General features: G+C 46.4%; 1 protein-coding gene across 1 annotated transcript in view; it reads left to right on the top strand.

Annotated features, from left to right (window-relative positions):
• MDN1 (midasin AAA ATPase 1) overlaps positions 1-22,970 on the top strand; it is a 389,265-nt gene that overhangs the window by 309,657 nt on the left and 56,638 nt on the right. Inside the window, exons 76-82 of the mRNA XM_088472042.1 lie at positions 11,098-11,224; positions 11,677-11,782; positions 13,744-13,859; positions 13,939-14,370; positions 14,982-15,208; positions 15,953-16,093; positions 17,581-17,753. Of these exons, the coding sequence (XP_088328168.1) occupies positions 11,098-11,224; positions 11,677-11,782; positions 13,744-13,859; positions 13,939-14,370; positions 14,982-15,208; positions 15,953-16,093; positions 17,581-17,753 (1,322 nt within the window). The remainder of the gene's footprint in view (positions 1-11,097; positions 11,225-11,676; positions 11,783-13,743; positions 13,860-13,938; positions 14,371-14,981; positions 15,209-15,952; positions 16,094-17,580; positions 17,754-22,970) is intronic.

Raw genomic sequence — 22,970 nt, 5'->3', positions numbered from 1 at the left:
GTCAGTGCCACGCTGGTGTTTGCGGAAGAGCACGGCACTGGCTGTTAGGTAGGCGCACTCGGCAAGCGGCGGTCCTACCTGTGCGTGCCGGGGCTTGTGTAAAAGGCACCGGCCCGTTTATCACTGGCGGCGGTCGTGCCGCTGGCCCCCGCTGTCAGCGCGGCTGGGCTGAATACATTTAGTGTAAGCCGCGCGCATATAATAGCGGCGGCCATTAGGAAGGTGGAGCTTATAGGTCCCTCCTCCTCTTCCTCCACTGCCTGGGCTAGTTTGGCGTGCTCTGAAAGGGAGTGGCGCCTCAGAAGAGCTAGAGGCTCCCTGAAGGCACTGATCGGAGGGGGAGAAGACTGACGGCTTCTACAGGAGGTCTGTAATTACAGAAGGTAGTTTTAACTACCTTCTGGTTTCTATTGAGTAGCATTATTAACGAAATTCTGCTCCTCCCTTATATTGCACTGTCTGCCCCTGTTACTGAGTAGCATTATTATTGAAATTCTGCTCCTCCCTTATTGCTCTGTCTGCTCCCATACTTTAGTAGCATTATTATTGAAATTCTGCTTCTCCCTATACTCCTTCTGCATTCCTGAGTTGTATGTGGTGTCTGTCTGTGAGTACATGATGACATCCAGGACAGAAAAAACTGCATCACAAAAGCTGTTTGCCTGCACTAAGTGCAGGAAGAAATTTACCCATGCTCGCTCTGAAGGGTCTTCCCTGTGCGAGACATGTGAAGCAGAGAGTGCTAGCACGCAGTCTGTCACTCCCTCCTTCATAAATAGTTTGGCAGGGGTCATGGCGGATCTTTCTTCTGAATTAGCCGCTTCCCGTTGCGAACGGGAGGCCGCCAGAGATCTACCTAGCACATCTCACCCTTCTTTTCTAGCAACAGAACCAGCGTGGGCTCAGAATTTAGTCCGCTCGGTGAATAGCCTTGCTCAGGTGATGGGTTCTGCGTCTAAAGCTCCTGAAGCTACGGTAAGTCGCTCATCTAAGAAGAGGGCTCTTCCGGCGGTTCTCCAGTCGGATGAGGATTCGGCAGCGGATCACTCGTCTCAGGAGGAAGGGGAGATGCTGGACGAATCAGACGTAGAGACTTACTCACAAGAACCTGTGGCAATGCAAGGTATTGATGCACCCATCCTAACGGTAAGGGAAGTTCTTAAGATTTCTGGCCAGGAAGCTCCAGAATCGTTAGACTCCTTATTTTCCAGGTCACAGAAGATTGCTGTCACATTCCCTGTTTCTCTCCAGTTGGGCGAACAGATGACGGCAGCCTGGCAAAATCCGGACCGTAAATTCCAGATTCCTAAGCGTTTTTTCTCTCTTTACCCATTTCCTGCGGAAAATAGGAAGAGGTGGGAGACCCCGCCACCTGTGGATTCTTCGGTTTCTCGGTTGTCAAAGAAGACCACGTTACCTGTTCCAGGAGCTACTACATTGAAAGAAACCTCAGAGCGGAGATTAGAAACCACTTTGAAATCCATTTATACGGCCGCAAGTGCACTTCTCCGGCCGGCCTTGGTAGGATCTTGGGTCAACAAGGCTGTGGAAAAATGGGCGGAACAATTGACTGAGGGTCTTAAATCCAAATCTCCGCGTGCAGATCTGATTACCTTGGCAGAACATATTCAGGAATCTGCAGTATACTTAGGAGACGCCTCCAGAGATATCGGCCAGGTACGCGCTAGGATTTCTGTTTCGGCGGTCTCTGCTCGCCGGGCACTTTGGCTTCGTGCCTGGCAAGCGGATGCTGAGTCCAAAAGAGCAGTGGAAGCTCTTCCTTTCACAGGCGATATTTTATTTGGTCCAGAGCTGGAGAAGTGGATCTCGCTGGCCACTGGAGGTAAGAGTACTTTCCTACCTTCATCAGCACCTCCTCCGCGTCGCTCGTTTAGGGGACCTTCCTTTCGTTCCTTTCAAGCATCTGCAAGATTTCAGGGACGATCGCGAGGTTAGTCTTCAGCGGGGCGAGGAGGCCGTGCTAGAGGACGTCAAGCGAATAATGCCCGCCGTCCAGATCCCAAGCCAGCAGACAACCCTGTGGCATGACGGGCTCCCATCCCATCTCGGAAATCCGAAGGTGGGGACTCGTCTCCAGCGTTTCTCGGAGGTTTGGAGACGGACTTCTCCAGACACTTGGGTTCGGAATCTGGTATCTCAAGGATACAAGATCGAGTTCGCTTTCACTCCTCCTGTGCGTTATTTTACAACAGGTTTGCCCGTCGATCCCTTGAAGCAACTAATTTTGCGTCAAGCGTTCGTGAAACTTTTGCTGGCCGAGGTTCTTGTGGCGGTTCCCACTGCACAAAGACAACAAGGGTTTTACTCAAACCTTTTTGTGGTTCCGAAACCGGATGGGTCAGTCAGACCCATTCTGAATCTGAAATCCTTGAACCAGTATCTTTCATTTCACAGGTTCAAGATGGAGTCTCTCCATTCTGTCATTGCGGGACTAGAGGCAGGAGAGTTTCTGGTATCGATGGATATCAAGGACGCCTATCTGCATGTCCCAATTTGGGTTCCTCACCAGGCTTTCCTCAGATTTGCCATCAGGGAAGCTCATTACCAGTTTCAGGCCCTGCCATTCGGTCTCTCGTCAGCTCCCAGGGTATTCACCAAAGTGATGGCCGTCATGGTGTCTCACTTGCGCTCTCGGGGGGTAACGATAGTCCCGTACCTCGACGATTTACTCATCAAGGCTCCGACGGCAGAAGTCCTTTTACACCAAGTGTCCCTTACACATCAGATTCTCATTCAACACGGATGGATTGTGAACTTCCAGAAGTCTCAGTTGATGCCGTCCCAGAGACGTCAGTTCCTAGGAATGATTCTAGACACTGTTCTGCTTCGTATATTCTTGCCAAGGGACAACGCCATAGCCATACAGGAGCTGGTTCTTCTGGTGCTCAGACCCAGGAAAGTGTCTGTGCATCTTTGCATCCGTCTCCTGGGAAAAATGGTGGCTTCCTTCGAGGCCATCCAATTCGGCAGATTTCACTCCAGAATATTTCAACTGGATCTTCTCTCAATGGTCCAGGTCCCACCTACAGATGCATCGGCTGGTGCGTCTGTCTCCCCGGACCCGCATATCCTTGCTCTGGTGGCTTCAGACGGAGCATCTGTTAGCGGGTCGGCGCTTCGGAATTTGGAATTGGACCTTGGTCACCACGGATGCCAGCCTCCACGGATGGGGAGCGGTGGTTCTGGACAATCACTTCCAGGGGCTTTGGTCGCAGCAGGAATCCCTCTTACCAATCAATGTTCTCGAACTGCGGGCAGTCTACAGAGCTTTGATACAGGCTGCTCCTCTGTTACGAGGACTTCCGGTTCGGATACAATCCGACAACGCCACGGCAGTGGCATACATAAATCGCCAAGGAGGAACCCGCAGTCGTCTGGCAATGAGAGAAGCCAGTCGCATCCTTCGCAGAAAGACACGTAGAGGTCATTTCCGCAGTGTTTATTCCGGGAGTCGACAACTGGGAAGCGGACTACCTCAGTCGTCAGGATCTTCATCCCGGGAAGTGGTCCCTTCATCCCGAGGTCTTTCATCAACCGGTTTGCAGATGGGGGAAACCACAGATAGACCTGATGGCATCACTGATAAATCATCAACTACCACTTTACTGCTCCAGGACCATGCATCCGGCAGCGGTGGGAGCAGATGCTTTACTGATCCCTTGGCCGTACAGCCTTGTGTACCTGTTCCCACCGTTTCCGCTTCTCCCTCGGATTCTCAAGCGGATCAAACGAGAGTCGTGCACCGTCATCCTAGTGGCTCCGGATTGGCCTCGTCGGGTTTGGTACTCCGATCTTTTATTCCTTCTGGCAGACAAACCTTGGCCTCTTCCGCTACGATCGGACCTTTTACAACAGGGTCCATGTGTGTACCCGGATTTACGGCGGCTTCGTTTAACGGCGTGGCTATTGAGACCGCCATCCTAAGAAGCCATGGTGTTCCTAGGTCGGTCATTCCTACCATGCTTAGGGCTAGAAAACCGGTAACCTCAGCGCATTATCATCGCATTTGGAGGGCTTATATCTCCTGGTGTGAAGGTCGTGGATCTTCCACTTCCTCTTTTCGTTTACCACGTCGTCGTCTTTTTCTTCAAAAAGGCCTTGATACGAGCTTACGCTTGGGATGGCTTAAAGTGCAGATTTCTGCTCTTTCTATTTTTTTCCAGCAGATTCCGGAGGTTCAGACCTTTTTTCAAGGGGTACTTAGATTTCAGCCCCCCTTTGTGCCACCCACGGCTCCATGGGACCTGAATCTTGTTTTATCTTTTCTTCAGTCATCCACCTTTGAGCCTTTGCAGGAGGTGGAATTGAAGTATTTGACTTGGAAGATGATCCTTTTATTGGCCCTGGCTTCGGCCAGACGAGTGTCTGAACTTGGAGCCTTGTCCTGCCGTTCCCCTTACTTGGTTTTTCACAAAGATCGGGCGGAACTTCGTACCCGCCCTTCCTTTTTGCCCAAGGTGGTCTCTGGTTTTCTTCTGAATCAGCCGATTGTAGTGCCAGCGTTGTCGGAATCTTCTGGGGATTCTCACTCCTTGAATGTGGTTCGGGCACTTCGCATTTATGTGTCCCGTACTGAGCGGCTACATAAATCAGAGGCTCTGTTCGTCCTTTATGATGCTAATCGGCGTGGCTGGCCTGCGTCTAAGCAAACTTTGGCCAGGTGGATTCGTCTGACTATTCGTCAGGCATATGTTGCTTCTGCTCGACCACCGCCGGTATCCATTTCTGCGCATTCTACGCGCTCTGTGGGTACTTCTTGGGCGGCACGTAGAGGTGTCTCAGCTTCACAGCTTTGTAGAGCAGCGACGTGCTCTACGGTTCATACTTTTGTACGTTTCTACAGATTTGACACTTTTGCGGCTTCTGCTTAAAATTTTGGTCGCAGTGTCTTGCAGGGCGTTCAGCACTCTCCCCCCCAGGAGGGTAGCTTTGGGGCATCCCCACTGTCATGAAGCTCCAGTGTCCCCTAGTGGATGAAGGAGAAAACAGGATTTTGGTACTTACTGTTAAATCCATTTCTCCGATTCCACAGGGGACACTGGATGCCCACCCTGTGCTTCTTGCCTGTTCTCAGTTACTTGTTCTGCTTCAGTTCTGTTGCAGTTTGGTCTGTTTTCATTGTGTGACTGTTTATCCCTGCAGCCTGCTGTGTTCTTGCAGTGTGTCAGTATGTTGGATTGTTTATTTTCCTGTTCTCCTTCTCTGTTCTTCAGTCTGTTCTCCGTCTCCTCTCGGACTCAGTTCTTTAAAACTGGGGCTGATGGGGCATAGAGGGGGAGGAGCCAGTCACACTTGTAGATTTTTAATGTGCCAGGCTCAACTCAACCCACCGTCTATACCCCACTGTCGTGAAGCTCTAGTGTCCCCTGTGGAATCGGAGAAATGGATTTAACGGTAAGTACCAAAATCCTGTTTTTACATTAGAGATGCAGCCTCCTATTTAGGTGAAGCAGCTCTGGATACTGCTCTCCTAGCTTCCAAGGCATCTGCCACTTCCGTAGTAGCCCGCCGTATTATTTGGCTCCGCTCATGGAAGGCAGATTCGGACTCTAAAAAAGCATTGGAGTCTCTGCCTTATTCTGGGGAGATCCTGTTTGGCCCAGAATTGGACATAATTGTGACTACTTTGGCAGCTCCCAAGACTGCGTTTTTGCCCTCTGCATATAAGGCAAAGCCTTCCATCCTCAAGGAAAAGCTAAAAGTCAATCCTTTTCAAGGCATCGGGCTTCAACTAAAACCTCCAAGTCTAGAACCAAACCGACCTGAGATACTAGATGTCCACCTACAAACCTGAGGACAAGACTTTAGCCTGACGAGGTGGGCCTCTCCCTGGTGGTTCCCAGGGTAGGAGGCAGACTTCTTCAATTCACCCAGTTCTGGCGTCAGGCCACATCAGATGCCTTGGTAAGAGAAGTGGTCTCCCACGGATATGCTCTCTCCTGCCTTAGGCAACCCCCCCCAGCAGTTCTTTTTCACAGAAATTTCATCTGACACAGACAAGGCCCTGCTGCTCCAAAAGGCCATTCAGTCCTTACTGCTCTCAGGAGTAATAATTCCAGTCCCCTCCTCACAGCAAGGGATGGGATTATTCTACCCTTTTCTTAGTTTAGAAGCGCAACGGGTCTCATTGGCCTATCCTCAATCTCAAGTCTCTTAACGGGTTTAGCAGGGTGCCCAGATTTCGTATGGAAACCCTCCGCTCTATTGTCCTGGTTGTTGGAGCCTGGGAACTTTTATGGTGTCTCTGGACTTTCAGGACGCTTACCTACATGTACCTATAGCACCTTCTCATCAACAATATCTCCAGTTTGCTATACTACAGCAACATTACCAATTTGAAGCTCTGCCTTTTGGCCTTTCTACAGCTCCTTGTGTCTTTACCAAGATCATGGCAGCCTATCTTCGTCGTCAAGGGATCAGACTGCTCATACTTAGAGGATCTCTTGCTGTTAGCCAGCTCCCCAGAAATTCTTCACCGCCATCTACAGGTAACTATTGCCTTTCTACAAACGCATGGTTGGCTGATCAACTGAAAAAAGTCTTCCTTGGCACCTTCTCAAAGAATGGTACATCTTGGAGCTCTCCTGGACTCAGATTCACAGAGAATCTTCCTAACAGCAGACAGAATCTCAGTATTACAGCACTGGGTGCACAGACTACTACACAGTTGCCGGTGTCCATTCACTCTGCAATGCAGACCCTGGGATCCATTGTTCGCCTGTCCTTAGCCTGGTGGCTACAGACGTCCCACTTAAACAAGGGGTGCCCTTTTGGTTCCCGAACTGGGCACTCTAATCGCGGACGCAAGCCTTCGCGGGTGGGGCACAGTGGCCCGCCAGCACTCCTTCCAAGGACGCTAGACTCCAGCCGAGGTGATCTTGCCTATCAATGTCCTGGAACTCCGAACCATCTACAGAGTTCTCACTCTGGCTCAGGATATTCTTCAGGGCAGGCCAGTACAAGTACAGTCTGACAACGCCACGGCAGTGGCCTACCTCAATCACCACGGAGGCACTCTAAGTCAGACAGCAATGGCAGAAGTGTCCCACATTCTCACATAGACCGAACGCCATCTCCAAGCCATCTCCGTAGTGTTCATCCCAGGAATTCTCAATTGGGAAACTGATTTCCTCAGCCGTCATGAAGTGCATGCAGGGGAGTGGTCTCTACTTCCAGAAGTCTTTCAACTCCTGGTGGACAAATGGGATCTACCAGATGTGGACCTCATGGCCTCACGACACAACCACAAACTTAGTGTATGGAGTCAGGAAAAGGGACCCCAACATGGCCTTTGTGGACACATTATCTGTGAGGTAGACCATCCAGTTGGTGTATCCCTTCCCTCCAGTCTCCCTTCAGAAGTTTAAACAGGAAGGGTGTACAGTCCTGATGATATCTCACGCTTGGACCAGAAGCCATTGGTACTCCGATCTCCAAAGTCTCTCCATAGACGTTCCTCTTCAACTTCCTGTACGACCAGACCTGTTGTCTCAAAGTCCCTGTCTACATCCGGACCTGGCCCGCCTGTCTTTAACGGCTTGGCTCTTGACACATCCCTTCTAAGGTCTAAGGGATTTTTAACTCTGTGGTCCAGACCATGCTCAGAGCACGTAAACCGGCCTCTGCCAGAATTTATCACCGGGTATGGCGTATATTTCCAGTGGTGTGCTCCTAGAAACTGTGGCCCTCAAATTTTTAAGGTTTCTTAAATACTTGCCTTTCTTCAGGCTGGGTTGGATCTTGGACTCTGCCTCGCCTCTCTGAAAATGCATATCTCTACAGGTTGTTCACACCTTCCTACAAGTTGTTCTACGTATACAATCCCCCTTTGTCCCTCATGTGGCTCTTTGGGATTTGTCAGTGGTTCTCCATGCGCTTCATTAACCTCTGTTCGAACTCATGGAAACCGTGGATGTCAAGTGGCTCACTACTTAGACTCTGGCCCTGATTCAGAGCCAGACGCTCTGACAGGGCGCTCGCTCTGAATCAGGGCTGTCCCTCCTAGTTTTTGCAGCGGCCTCCTGGCCGCTCGCATAGCTGTGGGTGACCACCCACAGCTATAGCGAGCGTCCAAAATGATGGCGATGGTCAAGACCATCGGGCTTGCGACGAGACCCTTGCGGTAGGGTCTCGCCGCCGCAAGCCCTGGAGTGCTTTTGGCTCTATCAGAGCCAAAAGCACTCACACTGACATCACTAGTGATGTCAGTGGGGCCAGCCCCAGACAGTAGGCGTTCCCATGGGAACTCCTCCGTCTGGGCAGGCACGCCCACCAAAGGGGGCGTGCTGTCAATCACCATCGACAGCACGCCCCCTTTGTTGCGAGACCCATAACGACGGCTTGGCCGTCGTTATTCGGGTCTCGTGCATGCACACGACGGAGCCACCTCCGTCGTGCGCCTGCGCACTTGGGCAACATCGACCCGCTTGCGAGCGGGTCTGAAGCAGGCCCTCTGTTTCTTCTGGCTATAGTATCTGCACATAGGGTATCGGATTTAGGGGCGCTTTCATGTTGCTTCCCCTTTTTAATCTTTTATCAGGGCAGGGCTGTACTTCAAACGCGCCCGGGCTTCCTTCCCAAGGTGGTTTCTCGTTTCCTCCTGAATGAGGAAATTTTGGTTTCAGCCTTTCAAACACCAGACCTCTCGGCAGGTGAGGCTTCTTTGGATGTGGTAAGTGCTCTACAAATCTATGTGGACCTTACTAGTTCTGTCAGGAAATCAGACTCCCTCTTATCTTATATGGATTCCATAAGAAGGGATGGCCAGCTCTGACTCTTCCCGGATGGATTTGCATGACTATCTCTCAGGCTTACACGCAGACTGGTCTTCCTGTTGCGGCTACAGTATCTGCTTATTCTACTTGCTCTGTGGATCCCTCTTGGGCAGCCTGGCGTGGCACCTCTGCTGAACAGCTATGCAAGCCGGCCACGTAGTCTTCTGTCCACACCTTTCTTAGGTTTTATTTCTTTGGTACATTTGCCTCTCAGGATGCTTCCTTCTGGCATCGGGTTCTCCTCTCAGCTCAGGAGTTTCCCCGCTCTTGAACAACTGCTTTGGGACATCCCTATTGTCTCCCCATGTGGAGTCTATGGACCCTGAAGAAGAAGAGGAGAGTTATGGTAAAGCTTTCCCTTGTTAACTCTTTCTTCGAAGTCCATAGGGTCACACATCAGGATACCGAGGGCAGTGAGGCTTCTTTCTCTGTATTGTTGAACAACTCGAACTTCCAGGGAGTGAACATGCGTTCATTTGCCGGCTCTCCTATTCCGAACCCCCACTCGAGACTTCCTGGACCCATGCCAGGTAGGTGCTTTCACCGTGTTTATAAGGAGGAGTGCACACGCATACAGGCTTCCTGGATACGGGCACTACCAAGGGATTTCTCTTGAAGGGAAGTTCACTGTGGTAGCTGGTCTCCATAAGGGAAAAGTCTTACAGGGCAGGTCGGTCAGTATCCAATAGGACAATGTTACGGTGGTGGCATATGTCAACCATCAGGGAGGCACTTGGAGTGCCAGGTCGATAGCGGAGGCTGCCTGGTCCCCAACTTGGGCACCAACGTTCATTCTGCCGATTTATGCTGTGTTCATCTCAGGAGTGGACAATTGGGAGGCAGATTTTCTCAACAGAAACATGCCTCTGCAGGGGGAGTGGTCTCTACCCCCGAGATCTTCTGTTCGTTCGGAAGTGAGGTCTGCCATAAGTGGACCTAATGGGGGCGATTCAAATGCTTTGCCGGCAGCTTTTTTTTTTTTTTAAGACGCCCGACAGAGCAATTCAATTGTTTCCCTGTCAGGATGCGATAACCGCTGGCGCCAGCATTTCTGCACGCACTCAGGAGGGTGCGAGCAGAAATGTGTGAGAAACCCACTGGTTAGGGCGCGCTAACCGCAGTTAGCGCCCTAACCAGAATATTAGACGGGTTTAGCCGTTTTACACGGCCAAACCTGGTCTCACAGGGGGCGAAGAGGGTGATAATTAATGAGCGCACAGAACAATTGAATAGCAAAACTGGGCACTCATTAATTGTCACGACTTAAAAAACATTTGAATCGCCCCCATATAGTCTCTGCAAAGTTCCCCAGTTTTGTGCTCGCTCCAGGGACCCACTAGCCTTAGCAGTGGATGCAAATGAATGTTCTGTAGACATTCAGCCCCTCTGCATGTGTTTATTCTATCACATTGCACCGAAACATAATTATATGTGCCACACTGCTCAGACCCCATTGCCAACTATACGGCTAACGCATTTTATGGTATTTACTTGCACAGTAGTTCCAGCTGGTGGTGGTGTTCAAACCTTTTCCCAGTTGCTCTGTGCGAAAAGTTGGGAAGTGGGACACTTTATCCTGGTAATGTAGGTGGTGGCAGCAGATGTGTCGGCAAGTGCACCTTCTATCTCTGCTTGTCACAGGCTGTGTGTAAGCAGTGGTTGGAGTATTTTTCTTTGCTAGTAATTCATTGGTTCTAGTGGGAGTTGGTTGATAGGTTGTGGACATCATTGCGATGTACGTACTAGTGGCCACATCTGATGCCTAACTGCCCTTCCATACAGCTAGTCTAATCTCCCTATGTCTGGAATCAGAATTCCTCAGAAGTTTCCGTGTGATCTACAGGCACTGTCCTGCTTCTTAGGGTGACCGCTATACATGGTGCTGAATTGTTGCCAATCCTATGATCTTCCATTTTTGTAGATAGTAGGGCAGCCATTATATGAATTAGCTAGGTCAATGTGCAGGTTGCATTTCCCTAAGAATAATACATCTTAAGTATTTGGTGACTAATAAACATAAATACATCCTTCTCCAGGTAATACAGGAACGTTAAACTTTCCATACACTGTATGTCTGTTTTAGTTTGTATTACTTATTCCATTTTGTGCGGTTTGTTCTTGGTTTGACTATACCCAAAGGCATGTATTTATGCGCTATAAAATAAGGCTTTGCTCTTTAATAGCAATATATTTAATTATATAAAATACTGTTTATAAATACAGGATTAGTGCTTTACTATTGTTCACACTTTTTCCATTGTGATTGAGGCCTGGTATGTCTTTTTATTCTCATAAATTGTAGGCTTGTCGTATCGGAAAGGACTTGCATGGATACGTACCAAGAACAATCAAGATTTACTTTGCCTCCACCCTTTGGACCTCCATAGCGCTTTCACCATTTCAAATAGCACCCTTGAGACCAATGCGGAGTATGACTTTTTATTTGCTCTTTATGTTCTAGGCTACATAAAGTGCCTATTTTTGACATCTTTGCTTTCACCATATTTTGTGCATGCATTATACTTACTGAAATAACATTGGTAATCTTTTGTAGTATTAATGTTGGAATAAACTAGTATTCTGGAGAGTTCCTATCATACGAGTTTTAGATACTTGATCCTTTCAACTTCAGTAACACAAGTTATCTTGTGCTACTTTTCATTTAAGAGCTTTTTTTATTCTTGTCCCTGTATTTATTGGCATGCATTTGTTACACAGTTATTTCGTGACTTCTTTTTAACATGTTTCTCATACGTTTAGCTCAAAACATGGGTACACTTTGAGTGTATTTTGTTCAATAGGTTTGAAAACCTGTCAAATAAATATGGGTCTAGTAGTGGTGTAAATAGACAAATATTATGCTGTCTCTCTTTCCATTCAGGTTGCTAGCCGAGATCAGAGTAACTTGGGATGGTTGTCAGAAGTATTTCTACAAATCTCTTGCACGTAATTCCAGGATGGAGAGTGCATTTGCGTCCCCTACCAAGGTAAGACATGTATTCATATTGTTCCTATCTGTTACATTTTGTACTCTTTACAGCAAGAATTCACTGCTTCTCTATACATTGTGCATACATTTTATTACAGTTTGTTAAACTAAAACAAGTTGCATGCATGAGTTAGTTTGTATGTTTTGAATATGAATTAATGTGTAGTGGTCATGTACAGATGTAATCAAAGTGCAGTTATCTACCTCATATAAAGTGCAGATTACTACATAGTGTACTTAAGAAGTTTATTATGTGTAACAGCACTATCTTTTACCAATAAGGGCGAGGATTACAAAGTACTGTAGCCAGGGCCGGTGCTAGACTTCTAGGCACCCTAGGCAAAACTTCTGCATGCTCCCGCCCCCCTCAGGTGAAAATTACTTTGCACAGGTGGAGTGGTGGATAAGTTTTGTGTTAAGAAAAAACAATATTTATATGTAACACAAAACTTTTCCGCCACTCCACCTGTGCAGTCATTTTCAGCTGTGGGGCTGAATGAGTTACGAAGAGGGGGCCGAAGGCAGAAGTATGTGTGTCTGTGTGTGTGTATACATATATGTATATAGTATATATATATATATATATATATATATATATTAGATATATATTAGATATATAGATATATATTAGATATATATATATATATATATATATATATTAGATATATATATATATATATATATTAGAGATATATATATATATATATATATATATATATATATATTAGATATATATATATATATATATATATATATTAGATATATATATATATATATATATATATATATATATATATATATTAGATATATATATATATATATTAGATATATATATATATATATATATATATTAGATATATATATATATATATATATATATATATATATATATATATATTAGATATATATATATATATATATTAGATAGATATATATATATATATATATATATATATATATATATATATATATATATATATATATATATAGATATATATTAGATATATATATATTAGATATATATATATATTTATTTTTATCAGGGGCGTAACTAGAACTTTTTGGACCCCATAGCAACATTTTTAAGGGCCCCCCCTAACTTAGGTCTTACACAATGCCCACAGTAGCAGTTCCCCTAAAACACTAAATGCCCACTGTAATGGTGCCCCTTATGCAATGCCCACTGTAATGGTGCCCCTTACGCAGTGCCCCTAGTATTAGTAATGCCCCTGGTAGCAATTCCCCTAAAGTAATGCCCTCTATTAGTAATGCTCCCTGCAGTGCCCCCAGTAGTAAGGGCCCCTGTAGTGGTCCCTATAGTGCCCCCAGTAGTAAGGCCCCTGTAGTGCCCCCGTTTGATGCGCCCTGTAGTAAGCCCCCTCTGCGCGCACAAATACACATAAAAAAACCTCCAATACTTACCTTAAACCCATAGTGCACTGCGGGACCCGAAAGCCGGAGCTCAGGAGTTAGCGCCATCCTCCGGCTGGCACTGGGGGGGAAGAGAGGAGAGAAGGATCCAGGCGCCCGCGGGTAACACAATCTCAGCGGGCACCCTGCAAATGGACGGTGCAGGGGGTGCGATCGCTGGGCCGGCAGGCCCCATAGCAACTGGGACTTAGAAGTGCCCTCTATTGGTCGGCGGCTCTAGGGTAGCTGCCTAATCTTGCCTAATGGAAGCGCCGGCCTTGACTGTAGCTCCTCCTTTTCTATATAAGTAAATCCTCTCTCTGCTGTAGATTAGTTAGCACAAGAGCATGGGTGCTTACATAAACTCACGTGGAGTATAAATAGTTGGGAGTTCTAATGGCATTCTGCCAGGGTCTTTGTGTATTCGCCAATGCTAGGATGGTTTGGTTGCTGGTTAAATATATTTAGTAAATGTCAGCTAGATATTGCTGGTGTTCATCATTCAATCCGATTCTTACTTTGCTCTGTTTTCTATTATGCTCTGTCTAGGAACTTGGCTTGGGGAACATTGAGCGATGTAAGGGTTTTTCTGGTCATCTTTTAAAGATCCTCGGAAAACAAAGGAGTTCCCTCACTGCCATCACCGAGCAGTGGATTGTTCTCAGGTAACATCCAATCCTTAGAATTTCCTAAATGCTTGTGGTGGTGTTTTCATTTTACTCATGTATTTCCCATTTTCTGCAGAAACTTGTTGAGTTGCATGCAGGAGATCCGCAGCCGGTTGGATTTGTGGAATGACTACAAGATTGCATTCCCTCCCCAGGATGGGGTGCAGCAATGGCTTGACCGATTGCAACGTGTGGCTATGCAGTGCAGTATTGTATTGGAGCAGTTTTCATGGTTTCTTGAATGTTGCCCAATAAACAATGTTGAAAGTGACATACCACAAAGAGAAGAAATGAAATCTAAAGAAGCCGATCCTACTGCAGGAGTGCTGCACGTCCCATCTCCAGCTGCAGCAGACTTGCTGCCGAAACTATGCACCATGCGCAAATCGGACAATGACTGGCAGCAGCTGAGAGCTACAGTTACGAAGATATCAGCAGAGATTAAGGCCACAAAATCGGCTGTGGACCAAATCCGGCAACAGTCCTCCAAGACTCGATTTTATTCTTGGTGCGTATTCCTTATTGATGTTTATTACTAATGTATTACTGTACATGTACTAACGTCCAGCCATTTATGGTTCAGGGAGCGCTGTAATTGTGAAAACAAAACATAAGCACAAGCTCTTGATGGTGTGGAAGTGTGCATGGCCAGAAAAACATTCAGCCAAAACAGCTGTATCTGATAGGTAAAAGATAGCAGTTCAATACAAAGTAATAACTAGTTTATTCATTTTTGGAGAGTCTAATTCCCAGTAATTTTAAAGTAAAGATAAGGTAAACAGGAATGATCATCACTTATGAGATTAGCAGAATATGGTGAACTTGATGTAATTTATAACTAAATGGCCTGATAAAAATATTATTTTGGTAAGTTCTGTAATGCCTGCCTGTTATAGAATTTGGAGGTTTCATATCTGTAGTGCACTATGTAAGTGTGTTTCCCATGTACAGTACATGTACACTTCCATGTTTTAATTATCGTAACATCCAGATGCTTTTGCATTTATCTTATTTGCATCCATCAAACATCTATAAAGAAGTACAACTGTGACCATAACCATAAGGTATCGCATTTAGCAATACTTTAAAAAAATAAATTACCTTCTTGTTTTCCATTAGGAAACATTTTGAAACTTGCTCCGTAGCACTGGACACCATGCAAGAGATAGCTCTGGACTTAAAGGAGGTGGAGTTGCTGTTTGTTCTCCCTGAGACAGAAGTGAAAGAAGCTGCACAGCACATAACCTTTCTGAAGAGTATCCATTACATCAGGGAAGAAGTCCGTGTTGCTGTTAAAGAGTTTACTTTATGGAAATCGCGACTGCAAGCAATAGGAAGAGCAAAGAGTAAGAGGCACTTCTACAGGGAGTGATTGTTGTTATGTAATATAGCATCTAGGGGTTTTTCTCTTGCCTCCAGAGAGTTTATTCTGGTACTTGCTACAGTAGAATATCAAATGCCAAAAGCATGGTCTCTCTGAAAGGCAAGCAGAGAACACGCACGGATGTAGATAGACAAGGGCTTGTTTGTAGACAGGCCGAGCACATTCTGTACATAAGGAAAATGAGTATAGACCGAAACTAACAAGAACAAGATCAGACAGATTTCACACTAATAGACAAAAAGCCTAGGCACAGTATAGAACAGGTGAATATGGTACACACATAGAGGAGAGAGCAATGTCAGAGGGAAGTTAGATAAGACAGAAAGGATGTTTGTACAGAATAGTTATTTTATTTAGCACAGACGTTTAGGGTGGAGATACATAGGACAAATAGAGGTAGGCAGGGAAAAAGCTTCCCTACTTGTGGAAGAGGAATGTGCAGTCACTCACCACCACTTGTCATCCATTGCTGCAGCTTCGTGGTAGCGGTACCTTGATGTTCAACTTCGCCCTTTCTACGTCAGTCCCGGTTGTGGGCGCCTTCTTCACTCTCTGTATCCATAAACACAGCTTGAACAGAGCCTTGGGGTTCTGTACTGTTATTGTACGGGGAGCTTGTCACTTGCTTTGTTGAGTCTATCACTGTGTTAAATAGCGCTGTTCCTTTACTTGTCTGTTGCCTGACATAAGCCTTCTTTGTCAATAGGGAACAAGGAGTCCGATGAAGAATACGTAAAAAATTACTCTGGACATGTGGAATCTGCCATCAGAAGTATTTTATTTGCCATCCAGAGACTTATAAAGGATGAGAAGGAAAACCAAGACACTGTAAAGACTGAGGATGGAGGTAAAATATCTACCAGATATATGTGCAAGTAACATAGCTTTGATATTTAGATTTTTTTCTTAAATCCTTTTGGCCGATTTTAAGCTTAACTTCAACTGAAATCCATTAATGTCCAAGATCTGTAAATGTCACTCTTTCACAAGACATATCCTATGATTTAAATGGTTTGTCCACCAATCTGCAGATATCTTCCACCTAAAATGTAATTGACCACCTTCTCCACGGGGCATTATCCGCTCCACCCCTTTCTTTACAATATTACATTTGCCACTCCAGCTGAGACCACTAATGACAGTGTAGCCCAGTCCCAAAGGCCGTATGCAGCCCACCAGGCAATTGGGCCGATTCGGGCTGGCAGCTGGGCTGCCATGTGGTCTAGTGGTGGAGCTTAGTGCTGCCGTGGGCCTCCTCTGTGCAACCTGTACAGCTGGATCATTTGCTGTGACACTATTGTTATTGTCAATAACATTGCCACTCAGTCACTGACACCATATTGTTGTCACAACCGGCCCCTGAGTCCCACAGTTTTTATTGTCCTTGAATAGGGACAGTTGGGGCAGGAAGCATGCTGAGCCTGATATGTTCTTACACTAATCAAAGGTTGGCTATGTAGCACATTGTGGAAGGAGCAACCGATGTACATGTACTAGGGGGGTGGGGGTGGAATCGTTGTGGGTTCTCCAGGGAGTAGTGGTTGTCCAAAAAGTTATATTAAATCGTGCCCCCAGGATGTCTTTCTTTGCTGTAGCTCACCAACCATAGAAGTAGCCCAGATCAGCAGAGGCCTTTGGGAGCTACCAGAGCAATAGTATCATTATTATTTTCCCAGTAGAATGTTTTGGTGTTTATACTGTAGTTATAAGACTACATTAGATAATATATGGTAAATGTTACAGTATAATTATCTTCATATGGCGATCATGCTCTTGTATATTTGTGATTTGAACTCTGAGGAGTAATGATGTGATATTTTTTCTCTTTCAACATAGATCTATATGTGTGTGTATATATATATATATATATATATATATATATATATACTGTATATAGTGCCACTAGCTCCGCTCAATCTAGGAAAATAAAAACATACATACAGTAAATAACATTACATTTATTGATAGTCTTTATAAATACAGATTAACTTTTGTGCAGCCCTCAATGATTTTATTAAAATTTGTGAAGTGCCTCAAATGGCTGAAATAATTGCTTATCCTTGGTGCTGATGGTTGGAATGCGACATATGGCATATCGGACTTTAAGCTTGCTGAAATAGCAGCATGTTTAAAGTTATCTAAGCGAAAACATCAAAATACTTTAAATGACATTTTAATGTTTTTGGCATACTTGTGCCAGCAATGGGGCTCCGATATCTGCAGTGTTGACATGATGATTGCCGATATCCCCATGCATGCAGTCTTTAGACGTCTTTGCTGGGCATTTACTTGAAGTTTTGTATTGTGTCACCCTTTTTATGTGGTTTTCTGTAGTTGAAGAGAATGCAGAGCACAAACTCCAGCTAGGCCTCATTACAAGATTGCTGACTGAAGATATTTGCCAAGATTTGAAGGATTTGGATGTACAGACTATAGTGTCTGTTGTTTCTGAGCTTTTTGAAAGACTTAAGACGTATGGAGAGGACTGCATAAAGGACAAACACATGGTGAGCTTGCTATTCCTTTTTCTGTGAGACCATCCTTCCCAACAATACCATCTGAAAATCAAACATAAATTGTGCCTCATCCTGATTTGCCCAGAACACATCTGTTACCATGAAGCCATGTTTGTAGAATACCAAGCCACTTCTTAAATGAGGATTATGTGGTACTGCATGTGTATTCGCATCGCTGTACGAATAAGATGCATTTGAAGGTAAAAAGTGAATGTAAATAGGCAAGACAATCTATAGTAGAGACTTTGGCTGCAGAGGAAAACCACTGCTTCTATTTATCAAATTTTTTAAGGGATTACTGCGCACGGGAGATCTCTCACTCCTCCTCCTCCGTATATATACATGAGAAGGAGCAGCAGAGCCTGTGGGCAGAACCTTTATCCCAGACTTCTCTTTACATCTCCCTTGAGACTACATTATCCCAATATTCCTACTTCCCAGTGATTCCCATACTGACCTGAGAATCCTCTCATTGCTTGTCCAATACTTTTGGCAAGACAACCAACAGTAGAGATTGGGGTTGATGAAGTGGATCACTGTTGCTTTCTTCTCAAGGGATGTATGCGCTAACAGATCTCTCATTTCCTCTCCTCTACATTGTATGAGAAGAATCAGCAGAGCCTAGTTGCATTACTGGATCCACCCAACTATTATTTCACTATAAGGTTTTCTTTTATTGTGGATCATACAGTGACAGTGGTCATCTCATGTCCTATTAAAGGACTAATGGGGGGTATCCACTTAGCAATATACAAACGAGAGCACGATTGCGACATTGCAATCGTGCTGTAGTTTGTATAGCTAGTGATGTGCCTACACTGAACGTTCACTCGTTCAGTCCTGGCACATCCCTCATCCCCGCACATGCAGAACCTGAGGAGATCGTCAGGTTGACCTGCATGTACGGGCGATGTCGGAAGCGGTACGCGGGTCGCTTCCGTCCAAAAAATGCCCAATGCATGCACGATTGCACGATAACGACATAGTTATTGTGCAAACGCTTGTTTAAATCGCTAAGTGGATACCCCCCATAATTATTGACTTATCTTTTCTGAACCTGGTGCTTTTTATATTAAGACTTTAATCTTTTGTTAGTGATGTATTAAGGTGAAATATTACAAAATTCACATAAAGTGTGACATGACTACTATGGTGATTTCAGTACACCCTATTTTTGCCAATTTGCTTAAATTGGTCAGTATTTGTTTGTTTTTTGTTATGTGATTGTGAGTCCAATTTTTTTCTCGTTAAATTTAACCCTATTAAAGGTTAAATTTTACTAATGATTGACTAATTGCTGATTTCAGTGCTTTCCCTATAGTGTCTTTTGTGGTTGGCTATACCTCCCACTCCTTTCTTTTTCGCTGCATTAAGCAGGCCAAGCTTTAATTTTATGAACTTTTTTTTTTTTTTTACTAAACGGGCGAGCAGCACCAGACAGTCCTCCCTTCCGCGGCGCTGTGATACCAAGCCTGTGCTAGGTACTCCAGGCGGGTCTCAGAGGAGGACTAGCTAGCAGGACCCCTGCCCGGAATCCAGGGGACAGTTAAGGCGGAACCACGTTCGCAGTGACCCACGTCTTAGTGCAGTCCTGCCTCCGGTCTCAGGAGACAGACTGGAGGCGCTGATGTGGACACTGGCTCGCCCACTACTCCGCTAGACCACCTGGGCATAACGATACTAGCGCAGAGGCATATTGTAAAGGCCAGGGGACCCTATGGTTAATGTCAGCCAGGGGATAAGGCGCTTTCCCTGCAGACCCTCCCCAGCTCAGGGCACCTTTCCACTGTGGTCTTGGTGTTCCCTGAGTTGCTCCTTCCTCACCCTCCGCCCCCTCAGAGATGCGCGGCAGCCATTTAAGGCAAGCAGGTCTCTGGGAAACGCTGGGTCCAGTCTCCTGTATACCTCTCCCATGGGCCAGGTTATACTGCGCTATATCCTACCAGCCACTGTGGTCTGTGTAGTTAATTTTAGTTCCCATTGCAGACATGTCATGTTTTTTTCTGCGTTTGTATGTGACTTATGCTAGCGCTAACCTCTTTTCTGGACTGTCAATTTATACCTGTCCCTTTTTTCTACTATACCCTCACATTCCAAGGTATTGGGGATTCATAGTCCTCACACTTAAATAGCAGATGCGAGGTACAATCACATTATATAGCGCGGTTGCACACTACACTGTGCCATATATAGCGCGGTTGCACACTACATTGTCCCATATTACACATACTGCAAGGTGTTCATTGCACTGTATCATACTGTGTATTCTATTATTCTTGTGATGCCGCTCCTCCTACTCTGATAGCTTGTAAGTCCTGCTCTGCAGGCTTAGCCACAGAGGACCTCATTCAGGATGGTCTCTGTGTTATTTGTTACACAGCCCCAGGTCCATCAGCACTGGTGTCTTTCCTCCAGGACTCACCCTGGGCTGCCTTGTCACAAATGCTGGCAAAACTTGTGGACCAAGTAGCAGTCTCCATGGTAGCTCCACCTATGGGATGGCCACAGCAGGTACTCCCTGCAAATCCTTTGCCTCCCCATGGATAGACGTACTGTCTACCTCAGTACAGACTTTGGCTAATACCTCTACAGTTTTGCAGCAAATGCTGCAAAAAGATAAACCATTACCTACTAAACGTACTATATCATCTTCACCATCCACACAGTTATCTGATTATGAGATGTCATCTGGGGAGGCAGACGACGCATATCTCTCTCACTCTGACTCCGTCTCAGGAGAAGAGGAGCCACCCTCTAAACTAAATATACCTGCTCTTGTGAGAGCTTTTAAAACTATATTCTACAAATAGAAAAGGATGAACCCGCACCAAAGCAAAAAACATGATCTTTTTAGGCAACAAAACGTTGCTTTACCAGAGTTTCCTCACTCTGACCAGCTATCTGATCACATGAGTGAAGCTTCGAATATGCCCGGCAAAAGATTTAAAATTCCAAAACTGTTCACTACCTTTTACCCACTCCCAGCTACTGATTGTACTAAATGGGAAGTTCTCAATTGCAGAGTGTCGATTCACTCTGCAATGCAGGCTCTGGGATCAATGGTGTCAACTTTTGACATGGTGGAGTTCACCCAGTTTCACTCCAGGCCCCTCCAACACCTGATCCTCTCCAGGTGGAATGGGCTACCCCATCTGCTCAAATCCCAGAAAAAGAGCTCTCTACCCCCCCCCCAGAGGTTAGCCTGTCCCTAGCCTGGTGGCTACAGACTTCCCATTTGAACCAGGGTCGTCCATTTTGGATCCCGAACTGGGCTCTCCTCACCAAGGACGCAAGCATCCGAGGGTGGGGCGCAGTAACTGGCCAGTAATCCTTCCAGGGCTGATGGACCCCAGTCGAGGCAGTGTTGCCAATCAACATCCTAGAACTTCGAGCCATTTACAGAGCTCTCACTCTGGCTCAGAATATTCTGAAAAACAGGCCAGTACAAGTACAGTCCGACAACGCCACAGCTGTGGCCTACCTCAATCGCCAAGGGGTCACTTGAAGTCAGTCAGCAATGACCGAAGTGTTCCACATTCTCACCTGGGCCGAACTGAATCTCCCAGCTATCTCTACAGTGTTCATCCCGGGGATTCTCAATTGGGAGGCGATTTCCTCAGCAGTCACGATGTGCATGCAGGTGAATGGTCTCTACATCCAGAAGGCTTTCAGCTTCTAGTGGACAAATGGAGTCTTCCGGAGGTGGAGCTCATGGCCTCCAGACACAACAACAAACTTCCTATTTATGGAGCCAGAATAAAGGACCCAGACACAGCCTTCATAGACACATTGTCGGTGAAATGGAAGCATTTAGCATATCTCTTCCCTCCAATATCCCTGCTTCCTTGAGTGCTTCGAAAGTTCAGATAGGAAGGCACAGTCATGTTAATATCTCCGGCCTGGCTCAGACATCACTGGTACTCTGATCTTCAAAGGCTCTCCATAGACGTTTCTCTTCAGCTTCCTCTATGAGTAAACCTGTTGTCTCAGGGTCCATGTCTACATCCGGACCTAACCGTCTGTCTTTTAACGGCTTGGCTCTTGAGACATCCCTCCTAACAGCTAAGGGTTTTTCCAGCTCTGTGGTCCAGACCATGCTAAAAGCACGTAAACCAGCCTCAGCCAGGATTTACCACAGAATATGGCATACATATTTCCAGTGGTGTGCTCCAAGAAACTATGATCTTTATTCAAGCTGGATTGGATCTAGGCCTCTGCCTAGCATCTCTGAAAAGTGCAGGTCTCTGCTTTGTCTATCTGGTTTCAGCACAGAATTGCTCCTATACTGGATGTTCACACCTGCATGCAGAGTGTTCAACGAATACAACCTCCCTTTGTACCTCCTGTGTCTCCATGGGAGTTGTCAGTGTTGCTCCAAGCACTTCAGGAACCTCCATTCGAACCCATGGAAACAGTTGATGCAGGGGCGGAACTAGCGGCGGTGCAGCCGGTGCTTAGCACCAGGGCCCGCTGTGGTGCAGGGGCCCATAGCCGCCGCTGCACCACCCGCTAGTGTCCCCCGGGCCCCAAGTATAGGGCAGACTGCAGTGAGTAGCGGGCTGCACTACACAGTTTACAAACACAGCTGGCGGCGGCTCTGTGTTTGTTATAGCAGCCAATGAGAGTCAGACAGACTCTCATTGGCTGCTGCATCGTCAACGGAGGGAGCAGGCAGGCGCTCACTCATGAGCTCCGCCTTCCGGCTCCCCCCGCAGCGGGTGATGGGAGAGATGTCATCATGACGTCTCTCCCATCCCGTAGTGCAGAGCGAGAGTGGGCCCGGAGGAGCCGACAGTGATGGTTGTCGGCAGGAGTGGGGATCAGGTAAGTTGTGTACTTGTGTCTGTAACGGGGCACGGAGACTGGAACAGCAAGGGGGGGCCGCTACTGGGGTCACTTTATGAGGGGGGTGCGCTACTGGGGGCACTGTATGGGGATGGTGGCCGCTGCTGGGGGCACTGTATGGGGATGGTGGCCGCTGCTGGGGGCACTGTATATGGGGAGGCGCTACTAGAGGCACTGTATGGGGGGGCCGCTACTAGGGGCACTGTATGGGGAGGCTGGCCACTACTGGGGGCACTGTATGGGGGGGACTACTACTGGGGGCAATGCATAGGGGGACTACTACTGGGGGCAATGCATAGGGGGGATTACTACTGATGGCAATGCATAGGGGGGATTACTACTGGTGGCAATGCATAGGGGGGA

The sequence above is a fragment of the Taudactylus pleione genome, unplaced genomic scaffold (genome assembly GCF_031769625.1).
Source record: "Taudactylus pleione unplaced genomic scaffold, aTauple2 ptg000015l, whole genome shotgun sequence".
Lineage (NCBI taxonomy): Eukaryota > Metazoa > Chordata > Amphibia > Anura > Myobatrachidae > Taudactylus > Taudactylus pleione.
This window is presented reverse-complemented; position numbering and strand designations above follow the sequence as displayed.